At 34.2% G+C, this 13,187-nt stretch overlaps 1 protein-coding gene across 1 annotated transcript in view; it reads right to left on the reverse strand.

The window, feature by feature from the left end:
• The window catches only part of LOC134266929 (uncharacterized), a 41,682-nt gene extending 31,069 nt beyond the window's left edge, over positions 1-10,613 (reverse strand). The window contains exons 1-13 of the mRNA XM_062749141.1: positions 10,521-10,613; positions 8,638-8,686; positions 8,203-8,399; positions 7,984-8,041; positions 7,486-7,662; positions 7,210-7,340; positions 4,738-4,966; positions 4,270-4,455; positions 3,993-4,163; positions 3,623-3,687; positions 3,257-3,458; positions 2,825-2,992; positions 2,184-2,702 (exon numbers count right to left, since the gene is read on the reverse strand). Coding sequence (XP_062605125.1) covers positions 2,184-2,702; positions 2,825-2,992; positions 3,257-3,458; positions 3,623-3,687; positions 3,993-4,163; positions 4,270-4,455; positions 4,738-4,966; positions 7,210-7,340; positions 7,486-7,662; positions 7,984-8,041; positions 8,203-8,399; positions 8,638-8,686; positions 10,521-10,538 — 2,170 coding nt within the window. The 5' untranslated portion in view covers positions 10,539-10,613. The remainder of the gene's footprint in view (positions 1-2,183; positions 2,703-2,824; positions 2,993-3,256; positions 3,459-3,622; positions 3,688-3,992; positions 4,164-4,269; positions 4,456-4,737; positions 4,967-7,209; positions 7,341-7,485; positions 7,663-7,983; positions 8,042-8,202; positions 8,400-8,637; positions 8,687-10,520) is intronic.
• Positions 10,614-13,187: the final 2,574 nt, after the last annotated feature.

Consider the following 13,187-nt stretch of genomic DNA (forward strand, 5'->3'; position numbering starts at 1 on the left):
TTCCCTATTGTGACCCCGCCCTACCCCCGGGGGTCATGATTATAATAATTTAGAATCTACACTACCCAAGGATGCTTCCAAACAAGTTTCAGCATTTTTAGTCCAGTGGTTCTTGAGAAGAAGATTTTAAATGTTGTTTTCCCATATACTTCAATGTACAACTTGGATTCCCTATTGTGGCCCTGCCCTACCCCTGGGGGTCATAATTTTTGAAATTTAGAATCTACACAAAATAAGGATGCTTCTATATAAGTTTCAGCTTTTCTGGCCCAGTGCTTCTTGAGAAGAAGATTTTTAAAGTTTTTTCCTATATATTTCTACGTACAACTTGGATTCCCTATTGTGGTCCCGCCCTACCCCCGGGTTCATGATTTTTAAAATTTTGAATCTACACTACCCAAAGATGCTTTCAAATAAGTTTCAGCTTTTCTGGCCCAGTGGTTCTTGAGAAGAAGATTTTTAAAGTTTTTTCCTATATATTTCCATGTAAAACTTGGGATTCCCTATTGTGGTCCCGCCCTACCCCCGGGGGTCGTGATTTTTACAATTTATAATCTACACTACCCAAAGATGCTTTCATATAAGTTTCAGCTTTTCTGGCCCAGTGGTTCTTGAGAAGAAGATTTTTAAAGTTTTTTCCTATATATTTCCATGTAAAACTTGGGATTCCCTATTGTGGCCCCGCCCTACCCCCGGGGGTCGTGATTTTTACAATTTATAATCTACACTACCTCAGGATGCTTTCAAATAAGTTTCAGCTTTTCTGGTTCAGTGGTTCTTGCAAAAAAGATTTTTTAATGACCCCACCCTATTTTTGTATTTTCTTGATTATTTCCCCTTGGAAGGGGACTTGGCCACTTATTTTTACAATTTAGATTTCCCTTCACCTAAGGATGCTTTGTACTAAGTTTAGTTAAAATTGGCGCAGTGGTTCTTGAGAAGACGTTGAAAATGTGAAAAGTTTACAGACGGACGGTCGGACAGACAACTAGACAGACGGACGGACGGACGGACGACGGACAACAGATGATCAGAAAAGCTCACTTGAGCTTTCAGCTCAGGTGAGCTAAAAAAGAGTCACCGATTTCAAATGTATTGAATACTTTTATTTCCATCATTCTACAGCGCTATGTATAAATATACTGAAAGGAAAAAGAAACGCAGCGTAAAATTTTTAGATGAAATTTTCTTTTTCCTTCTGCATTGTCTAGTTTTCCTGTCGAACGTTTAAAATCATCTTTCATGAAAATGAAACCAAAATCCTATTTGATTTTGTCTCAGAATTAATGAGTAAATTGAGTTATTGAAACTTATATGACGATACCCCCAAATGTCAAAATTAAAAATTCTCATTATCTTCAATGTCTCCTTCGCGCATCTGTCACAGCTTTCATTCTCGTTTGCACTGGATTCATCACTGTGTTTATCCTTCAAATAAGAATCTTATTCGAAGCCCTTTCAAAAAGGCAGACTTTATTTGAAAGAGAACACCTTGGGCATTTCGAACCCTATCTTCCACTCTGTCCCACAGATATTCAATGAGGAAAAAAATGGAATTTACGGAGACGGGTCGAGTCGGTAAATGTGATTGTTCGCATGAAGGTCTTGACAAACCAAAGCTACATTGGGTCGGGGATAAACACGCCGAAAAAAAATCAGGCAAACGGTGCGCGCATGCGCCAGTGCGAGGAACACCAACGTAAAGTTAACCAGCTAAAAAATCCGGATCGTACGATTGGTTTTTTTTACTTTTATGGTAAATGTAATGATTATGATAGCCTATTCTATTAGTAGTTTTGTGGAAGTAAGATTAAACAGGTGGCAAGATGAAAGACACGATATTGACGTGGCTCTGTTACGCATCAGCGTCATCGTCACGGTTGATTGAAAACCATTTAAGGTCCTCTCTGACGACGGGTCTGTGGGGGAGATTTACTAGAATACGTGTCCCTTAGAAAAACTGCTGACCCCCTTTTTTGACTTGTCAAGAATTTCTTTTTAGGTAATGACCCCCCCCCCCCAAACACACACACCGTCTCCACAGACTCACCAACATCCTCCAAACTATGGCCTTGAACCTTGTACTACAAATACCGGTATTTTAGATTTCTAAATCAAACTGTGTTGGCTTTAAAAATAATTTTGCATTTCAGATTAAAGTTTTAAAGTAGATATACTAGTACCTGGACAATTTCTGACATTGCATCTGCTGACCATCTTCGTGCCATGAGCTGAACACTTCCGTAGCACTTTCGCATCTGCTGGAAGATTCGAGTTCTTTGGTCTTAGCAAGTAAGCTGATCGTCTGCGAGAACGTTTATTTCGCCCTGGTGAAATCTGTTTCACAATTTTAGTTGTTTTCTTTTGTCTTTCTGCTAATTGTTTTGCATTATACCTAGTTTGTAAATAATCCTCATATGGTAATGTCTCTTTTCGTTTTCCATGCTTTACAGGAGAATGATTCTTTTTATCAGTCAGACCGCCAGAAGATTGCTTTTTGTCCGCAGGAAGACTTTGGGGCACGTTTGAGCGCTGTTTGGTTGGTGTTTTAGTCTCTTTAATAAGGCGCTGTGTATGTACTGAGCTTACTTCTCCTTTGGGGAGGATAACGCATCCCCTGGTCCTGACGCGTGTCCCTTTCTGTCCACAGGGATGAGAACAATTGCTCCAGGAGCTCCACTCACCGTATCGAAAATGTGTTTCTTTGGAAAAAGAAAAAAAGTGAGTTATATGTAAAGAAAACTATACCATAAAAATACCATTTGATTTTAAATTTGAAGAAGCAGTAAAAAAAATTAATGTAAATTTGAATATGATACAATACTTTTACATGGTTTCGTGTCACATTTCCTCTTCTCCGAGGAAAACTCTGCGCAAGTTCCGCCGGCCTGCGGGTAAGGATTATCACATTTCCGGTATCTCGTCTGCACACCCGGACCGCACGTCACAGAGCAGACGGACCATCCCATCCAATCAGTCCAACCACCCTGTACTTAAGAAAAACAAGTAACAGACCTTAAATTATTTGCATTTAATTTTGATAAAAGGTAATTTTTAAAGTGTAAACATGTATAAAGATATTAAGTACATTAATTATTTTTCTATTCTAAAAAAAGTTACCGTGTATTTGAAGTGAAATTGTTTTCTTTTGAGAAAGCAATTGCTCAAGGTAAAAAAAAATGTTTTTATAATTTGAATAAAATACCAAAAATTGTAAATCGGCAATGCTAGTAATAGATAAAGATAAGAAGAATACCTGGGCATTTGGCTGTGTTACACATTTGTCTCTGAAATATTTCTCCCGAGCATTTTCCCGTTAATTTACACGCCCTCTCCCTCCATCTGAACCCCCCTTCACAGGACTTGGTACAGGGCGTCCACTCACTCCACTGGGTGTAATTCGTCTCCCTACTCTTTATAAGTGGAATACTGAACCGGTCTCCTGTGGCAGGCGTATCCTAAAAATTACAAGCGGTGCGGTTTGTTAGTTGCGTCCGAATTTTTTAAAATAATAAATAAGTGGTAACCTTTCTAAATAAGTGGTTACCACCAAAACATAAATACCCAGTGGTACGCAGCTTGAAGAAACACAAAATGTGGAGAAAATATATTTTAATTTTACCTCTGATTTTGGACCTATTTTCATATCTGATCCGGTTCTCTTGAAGTCTTTAACATCATTGTTCCCTACAGAAGAGGAAAAAAAAATTATTGAAAATGAGGAATCGACCGTTTCTTGACAAGAAAATCGGGGAAGGGGGGGGGGGGTTGGTTTCAATGAAAATTTCCAGGCTGTATGAAATCATCAAAAGATAATTCTTGTAAAAATTTGGAGAGGGTAGAATGAAAGACCCAGTCAGTATCTGTAGATGATATTTTTCGTCGTATGAACTTTCACGATATAATCTTTTTTTTCATTTTCATCCACTTGTTTGTTTTTCCGTTTTTAAGTTGTGATTGACATCGTCATTCTGAACAGATAGAAATCTTACAATTGTCATCACAAGGGCCTTTACATATACTGGTCTCCACCTCATTGCCAATGCAGGAAGCACTTCCGGTTGGGAATGGTAAATTACACAGACGAATTTTCAATTTCCTGCCAGTGCCACAGCGGGCGGAACAAAAATTCACCTTCTGCCAAGAGGACCAGCCTCCTTTAACTGAAAAATAAATTGATCTTAAAAAATTATCTTGCTCCCTCTGTAAACAGAAAAAGATTATATAAAAAAATTATTCCACAAGATTTATTATGATCTTTTACTCTACCCGGACATTCGCCTTGGTAACATGGTTTGATGATTTTTATTTTGTTGACATTCTTCCCTAACTGATGGGTACAGTGGTATGGCTTCAGACATATTCGCTTCTTTACTTGAATTCCGTATTTTCCACAGGAGACGGAACATGGAGTAAATTCAGACCAATCGGATAAGTGGTGTCCATAGATTAAGTCTAAAAAAAAAGATGAATACGACAACGAAAATAATTACTGTTTACATGTAATTATATATAATTATTATTAATTTATTTTCCTTAATTGAAATTAAAACTTTAATCACTTTTGAAATAAATAATTATTAAGGTTTATTATTGGCAATGCCTGGTGCCTAGGCCATTTAAAATACAATGTATGATCAAAAGATTCACTGCCAAACATTTTTACCAAAGACCAATGTTACGCATTTTCAGATTGCGATTGCAAACACATTTAATCTCTTCCTTAAAGATTATTACCTGCTTTGGTACAATCTGTACCAAAACACTGGTGGTTTTGGTAGGCGGATCCTAAACACTGGTATCCGCCATTTTTAGGGGCGGGTTTGTTACACGATCTCTCCCTATGACGATAGCCCCACCCACACACCGGCTGACATGATGTCCACTCCGTCCAGTGGGACCACCCTCCGTCCACCGGACACTCGCGATCAAAATAGATACAATGCATGCTGGCCCAGTACTTCTCCTGGTTGATAAAAAATGAAGATTATAAAACTTTATCATAAATAGTTTTTGAACTTTAATTTTTTTTTATCTTAAGGTATACCTTTACTCAGATGACCAAAATTTCCACTGATAAGAACGAAAAACCACCTATTGCACATTGTACACCAATGATTCTTGTGTTAAATTTCAATTTCAAATAACTAGGTCAATGACCTACTTTTCATGCTAGTGGCCTAGTATTTCTCGGGAAATACCTCAATTTTTCACACTATAACCAATTTTTTCCATACACACAAAATATTACAAGCAACTTAACTCTTTAAATAATGAAATATTATAGCAATGGAACAGCGTTGCTTCATATAAATAAATGATTGGAATTTGGGAAAGAAATGTGATAATTATGACAGTCCGAATTTCCTCTGTCACATTTACATTTTTTTCCCCATTTTAAATCGAATATTACAAAAATCTGACTGATAAGAACTCTAAACTATCTATAGCCTCAGATTACTTTTGATGCCCTAATTCTGATGGTATTAATATTATATGGGGTCAATGATCAAATAATTGAGATATATTGTCTGGAATGGTTTTTGTACATATTTTTGAATTTCTTTATTTCGTAGCATTCAATTATTTGAAATAATTTATCAGCTTTAATACATATAATATTAGCAAAATGATGTTTAAAAATACAATTAACCTTTACTTCGTGATTATTATTGAAAGAAATCAAAATTTTTGACAAAAATTAAAAATTAAAAATTTAGTCCGAATTTCCTCTGCATTACCATACATTGACTTTTGTACCTGTATATTTTCTTTAATTAATGAAATATTAAATTTTTAAATTGATTTCGATTTAAAACTTGCTTATTTTATCCATTTAGAACAATTTTTGATTTAACATATTATACTTTATAAAATTTCCATTCTGTTATCTGAAACCTGAGTAAACGTCATCCTTAAGGAAGCTCTAAACACTGCACACTAAAGAGTTCTGAATGAAGGCCATTTTTATGCTGTTTGAGTAATCGGCCCTTAGAAGTGAGATAGAAAAAATATTTATTTACAATTAATTACACAATTTGTAAGAGACAAGTATTCTTAAAATTATATTAGACCAAGAATAAGTAATTGAATCCATTATTTCAATGGATTTTCCCAATAAAGGTAAATAGCAGTGTTTCAGTTCCCACATAGTCAATTGTCTTTGAACATTTTTCACGCAGAATTAAGGCAGGTACCTTATGCTGAAATTGAATTAAATAGTCTCAATATACACACCTTTTATGACAAATTTTTCTCCAAATCCAAAAAGCATGTTTTGCTAGTGTTTAGAACTTCCTTAAAAGAAGTCCTAATCATCAAAGTCTTATTTGACAAATAAAAAGTTGTACTATATCTATGCTGTGTGATTGCCATTTATAAGCGTCGAAAGCAAATTAAAAGTGGGGTGTGTAATTATTGTTTGTTTGTTTGTTTGTTTGTTTGTTTGTTTATATGTTGTTTAACATCAAAAAGTTGTACTATATCTATGCTGTGTGATTGCCATTTATAAGCGTCGAAAGCAAATTAAAAGTGGGGTGTGTAATTATTGTTTGTTTGTTTGTTTGTTTGTTTATATGTTGTTTAACATCCCACTCGAGAATTTTTCACTCATATGGAGACGCCACCAATTGGTGGTGGAGAGCTGAAAATTTTATCCTATACTCGACTCTTAGGGCCATTTAGCAGGGAGGGATCTTTTTCGTGCCAGAATCTACTGCGACACCGGACCTCGGTTTATACGGTCTCATCCGAAGGACCGGTCTCCACTTCCCACAGTGGGATTCGAACCCGCAACGTAAGGATCAATTCCTTACTTCGCGACTCTAGAGCAGACGCTCTATCCACTGGGCCACGCGGGCGACGGGGAGTAATTTAAGGGGGGGGGCTAAACCAGCAAAAAAATGTGAGAGGAATAAGCCTCACTTCCAATATCTATATCATATCTATATTTGTGCAAAAATAATAATAAAGAAGAAAAGAAAAGAGAGGAGGAACGCTAAGCTACCCCCTCCCCCCTCAGTTTCGAAGCATATGGGCATATGGTAGTGTCGTCGTATCAAGTTTAACAGAAGTTATCCAATTTCACATTTTACATTAAATTTGTGTAAATTTAAATTTTGACCAGTAAAAATTAGAGACCATATTAATAGGAGATTTATGAATTTACACCCAAAACCAACCAAGTTCAGATAACTGGAGAGGACAAACCTTTTCTTTGCCAGAAAGATAGTGAGATAGATCGTCGTATGTGCAATGCCCTGATCTGCATTCATGCTTCAGTTTAGGAAAGGCGTGATTCATCATGTTCAGATAAGTCCGTGCTTCTTTTCTGCTTGTGACTATAAAAAGAGAGGGGAAAAAAACCACTCTGACCCGCTTAAATAAAGACAAGATTAATTAGTTTTATCTTGTTTTACGTCCCAAATTTTCAATCAGATAAAGACCTTCCAGAGAGAGAAAAAAAACGGTCAAATTGTTGTATACCTTCTTTTTTGCAGTGTCTTTTGCAAGTCCGACTATCGACTTTTGTACCATTGCAGTGGTTACCAAACCTCAGGGGGGCAGGGTTGTTACATGACCGGGTTCTGTTTTGACTTCCCTCCAAACCACATTTACTCCCACATTTGGACCACTTTGTCCAAGCACCCCAACTGCCATCCACTAAAATCATTACGGTTTTTTAAATTAAACAATGACTTAATTATATATATTATTACAGATTTTTCTCAATTAAAAACAATAATTTTTAAGTGATGAAAAACTCTACACCAAATATTGAAATCTTTACAATCTTTACTTTAAAAATGAGGAAAATATATATTTAACAGCGTTTCCTCAATTAATAATTTTCTATTTGATGATGGAAAACTCTCCAACAAATATTCGAATATTTCTGTTTTTAATTAATCACTGATTTTTCTCCCATAAGGCCATCTAAAGTATCCTACATACATGTACCTTTAAATAATGTTAAAATCTCACCTGGACACAGTTTGACTTGCTTGAATTTATAGCAGTAATAGGTTTGATAGAATCTCTCCTGTTAAAAAAATAATTAGTTCTCATTCTCAAAAAAATTCTAATGACAATTTTAGTATAGTACAGGTTTTGAAATAACCACTATCAAACCTTTAAGTTATACTATTTACAACCGAATTTTAATCCCTTTCCTTTTCCAAATATTTGGTGCTCTATTGATACCTTTTTAAGTTGTGTTTCTCCAGGCTTAAAAAAGTTCCGCTTGGTCTTCTTAGAGAAAAACCACTTCCTGGGACAAAGAGGGTTTACTTTTCGTGCGCAGTAATTACGGAAGTAGTCCCTGTTTTGGGGTGAAGACAGATCCCCCAGAACTTTGGTAAAAATGGCTTCCAGATATTTTTCATCTTCTTCTTTTAGCGCTGTTAATTTTTTTTAAAGGAAATGAATTGTATTTCAACTATTTAATTTAAAAATGATTTTAAAAAACATTATTTTTTCTAGAATCAATTTTTGAATCAATTTAATTCCTCCACAAAGAATAAGAATTTAATGGTATTAATTTCAAGGAATGATTAAAAAATAGAATCTATACATTCTTATAATGAATATAAAACTGTTTTAAATTCTTTTAAACATAAACATTTTGCATTTTCTTACCGTGTGCACACTTTAAAAGGAGGGCAAGAAGCAAACCGGTCCCGAATACCTTCAAAAGAAAAAAATAAAATCAAGGGGCACTTAGAACTATGTTAAGGTGATTCCACCCTCACAATTTTATGGGTTCAAAGTACATAAACTGCATTTATTTTCATTTAATATACTTTAAACTTTCCAATTATTGCAAAAAATGTATAGGTCACCGTATTATTTAAGATGCGAAACATAAATAAACAGAAGTGATTTGTCAACATAAAAAATTTACATTTTTTGTAAACATTTTTATGAAAAATATGTAAAAACTCTTAAAATGCATAATTCTGATGCTGACTGTTGGTTAAGGTTCACAAAAAGATACTTTTGAATTGTGAATATCTAGGAAACTATTTTACAATAAAGCAAATGCCTGAATGAAGAGACCTTAGAAGGAGTTATTGCCCTTGTCAACGTTTTTTAAAGATTGAATAAATGATTAAATATAGAAAATATGCATTTTTTAAATTCTTAAACTTAACAATATTTATCATTACACCTATTGTAAAGCATTCTTCCAAGAGATACTGTTCTATTAGATATGAATTTAAACTAATTACAGTTTTTGCAAAATCCTATGACATCATAGGAGGGTGGAATTACTTTAAAGTGTTCAGGCGAGAAGCTAGGAAGGGGCGGGGGGGGGGAAATATACAGCTTACGTCATTTCAATGTTAACAAAACATTCACTGATAGACAATAAAAGTACTAGTAATGTTAACCTTCACTTCGAAAACTCAATGAAATTACAGATCGAAATTCATTTTCAATCCACCTCAGCTACGCTAGAAGGCACATTATTACTGACTGACCCAGAAGACAATTAATTTCAACCTTGGTACAGTTTGAATTTTTTTGTCCAGTGTTTTAAATAAATTAATATTTAAGGGACAAATATTTCATTTCTGTTTGGTAAATATATGCATATCTTTGTATTGGGAGGGGGCTAAACGATTTTTAAATAAAGTTGTCCAACAGTTTTCAGTGAGAATATGTTAAAAACCATGAAAACTGCTTATAATCCTAGAAATAAAATATATTGTCATGTTCAGCCATGAAACGTCAATTTATATCTTGAATCAAATATCTCCTGAAAAATAATCTTTGTCTTCTATGATCTTTCGCGTTTTTAAAATTATAAGCTAAAACTCATATTAATGTGAACTTCAAACAATATGTATTTGGGAGTTGAAATTAGTTGATTTTTGGATCATACATTCACTCTTTGTTTTTAAAACAGCTCAGGTGGATTGAAAATGATTTTCGATCTGCAATTTCAAAGAAAACGTTGATGGAATATTATCAGATATTTCTTGTCTATCACTGAATGTTTTGATTGTAACAAATAGAAATGACGTAAGCTGTATATTTCCAATTTTGCCAGTTAATGTTCCGCGGTCTTAAATATGCTCCCTAATGAAATAACTAATAACTCCCGACATGCTTTCAACAGGCCCGTAGGAAGGGGCACTATCAACTACCGAAAATTTCCCTTTACAAGCACAAAAAGAAGGACATTCGGCGTTTTAATTTAGGGGGCACGAGCATATAGTAGCAATATATTCTATAATACATTTATCCTATAATATGTATTACGACGATTTCTATAGTAAGCTTCTGTATGTTATAACGGTAGGGCAACGAGCTCCCTGTTTGTCCAATGACAAAAAAAATCTCTTTTTTTGTAGGATAAATATGCCTTTTTCCAGCTGCACAACAGCCTCTTAGTCTTACACACTTTTGAATCATCTCCCTTTGACATACAATATTATATTAACGACATTCCAAAGTACTTTACGGAAAAAAAGTAATAGAAACGCGTGTTAATTATAATGTAGATTATACAGTACCTTGCACAACATAAGCATCACAACAGAAACATGTCGATCAACACGCTTTCTTTACATTTTTTCAAAACAGGAAGTCACCATATCCCATAGCAGAATAATATCACACGTCATTATGTTTGATTATGACGTCATTTTCACACACAACTGTGCACTGTAAGCAGGGACGTAGACAAGAGAGCTGAAGGTATCCGACTTATATACATTGTAGGGACCAACTATTATTTTAGATTAGAAAAAATATTTTCCATCAGAAAGTTTTAAAAATGTTGATTAGCTAAGCTTCAATTTATTAATAAACATTGCATTAAAGCAGTCTAAAATAAAAATAATTAAAAAAATGTTTCAAAGGCCCTGGCCAAAATGGAACATATGGATATAACGAATAGTGTACAACATCAAAAGTCCATAAAACAATACAAATACGGGTAGAATAAACACGGACCTCCAAAACATCAGAGATGGAATCAGGTGCCATGGAGTAGTGAGCATCCCTTGTCGACTGGTCAAAGCCCACCGCTTATGATTTAATTAAAAAGGGGAATAACTTTTTAAGGACAGAACAAGATATCTAAAATAAATATCTTTTTAAGTATTCATATATTCCTATATATTCCTATATATATTCCAATCATACACTAACATCTAACAACATTAGTACCTCAGAGGTCAAAGAACCGCTGTTTGATGATTTTGCAGGTGACGATTTGATTGGTTGATAGAATTTGACCTCTGACTCCTATGCCTCGTCTCAAGCCGCTGTTTGGAGTCAGCATCTCCTATGTTACATGTAATATGTGTATTTTGGCCTTGTTTTACGACGATGATACTATAGTATGAAGTGCGGGATCAAGACTGCCGAATCTTCCAAATATAGATGTACAGATCATTCGTACTTTTTTTTTACTGAGAACTGTAATTATCATTTATGTAACACTAACCACAGTGTAAGAATAACACAAGGCACTACAGTTTTAATTATACCATAGAGTAAATATTTATTATATTTTTAAACAGGCGTCTGCGATGAGTATACTGGCGTATTGTATTTTCGACCTATTTAGATGTTATTTATTAATTTATCGCAAACTTTATAGAATCTGAAAAAATATGGGCTTAAAATGTTAGCATATGTGTCTATAAATAAAATGATATAACTCAAATTGCAGTTTTGTGTTTATTTTATTGATATGCCATGATATGGATAGGGTAAAGTTTTTCGTACAAAAATATTAGCATCTTGTGTTTTCGACCTAGATATAGTATCAACGCCCAATCAGTATTGGCTATAAATATCCATTGGATATTCCAAAGAATAAAAATACAATTGTCTCCCTTTCAAAAAATCATTGAACAGTTTGCATATTTTGGTTGCAAATACATTTTTTCTTTTGTTGAACCTATCTGTTAGTAGCTGTGCATTTCCAAAAAAAAAATATCAATGAAATTACGTTGCATTTTTCAGTAAAAATCTGTAAGAAAGTCCTCATATTTAAGGAAGAATAAAAAATATTTGATCCATCCATTCATTTCAATATTCATGCGTCTCTTTGACAGAGATCTTAATTTTCTTTCGGAAAAATGTCATCAAAAAATCTTTGTAATTAACCGATTACGGCTTTGATTAATCAACAGATAAAATGTGCATTAGTAAAAAGACTAGAATTTCTGACATCGGACTAATTCATTTGAAGTTACGGCCTTCTCTTAAATTACTAGTAGTGAAGTCCGACCCTAAGTTTGAACTTTCTGCATCGATTCATTATTCACTTGTACATGTATTTCTTTTTGTGACAGATATATTGCAGATTTACAAAGAAAAATAACAAATATCCTATGTACCAAATACTGCAAATAATGAGCAATATTATTAGTGGCTTACGATGGCAGAGGGTATCGTCGTTTTGAAGTCCATCATAATGATCCAGTTTAACAAGGAAATAATAAAGGACAAGGTATGTTAAAGGCCGAATCTGGCTCTTTATTTGATGCAAATTCAGAACACAGTAGAATTGTAATACTTTTTAGTTAAGAATTTCAGACCAGGTTTGTTTTAAAACCAACATTAATTTTGGTTCAAAGCTTACACAGAGGCAACAAGAAGATGCAGAACTGGGAAAGTTTCCAGAATTTCCTCAATTCTAAGGAAATTTAGTCAAATTTTAGATACTTTTCACTTCATGAGCAAGGGTTGGCCTATCTGAGATTTTTATAAAATACATGTGCATCTGTTACTAGTGTATGAAATATATAAATTTTGTAGATAGGCAAGGATGCGCTCTATGTTTTCTAAAACAAAATGTGTGATAAAATCGATGAAAATTTGCACGAAATTGAGAGAAATCGGAAATTGGCATATTTTCTTATCTCCATGTGTCCTCGGTTTATCTCATAACTTAGAACCAATGCTCATTTTGTGACAGGAGTGACAATAGCTTAATTGAATAAAGTGTTGCATAATTCTAAAAGACTATCTTGTCATTCAACTAAAAACATACCGTAATTAATTGGGAAAGGGGGGCACTTTTCCTTAATCTTATGATCGACACAATAGCCACTCTCAAACAGGCTAGTGTCTCCCCCTATTTCTGATATATTTATTCCAATGTTTCAGCGAGATAAAATACCTTTTTCTCGATTCTTTTCATAGAACTCAGTTAATTATTAAAC

The sequence above is a fragment of the Saccostrea cucullata genome, unplaced genomic scaffold (assembly GCF_032062105.1).
Source record: "Saccostrea cucullata isolate Sc308-1 unplaced genomic scaffold, CSIRO_AGI_Scuc_v1 ctg618, whole genome shotgun sequence".
Classification (NCBI taxonomy): Eukaryota; Metazoa; Mollusca; class Bivalvia; order Ostreida; family Ostreidae; genus Saccostrea; species Saccostrea cuccullata.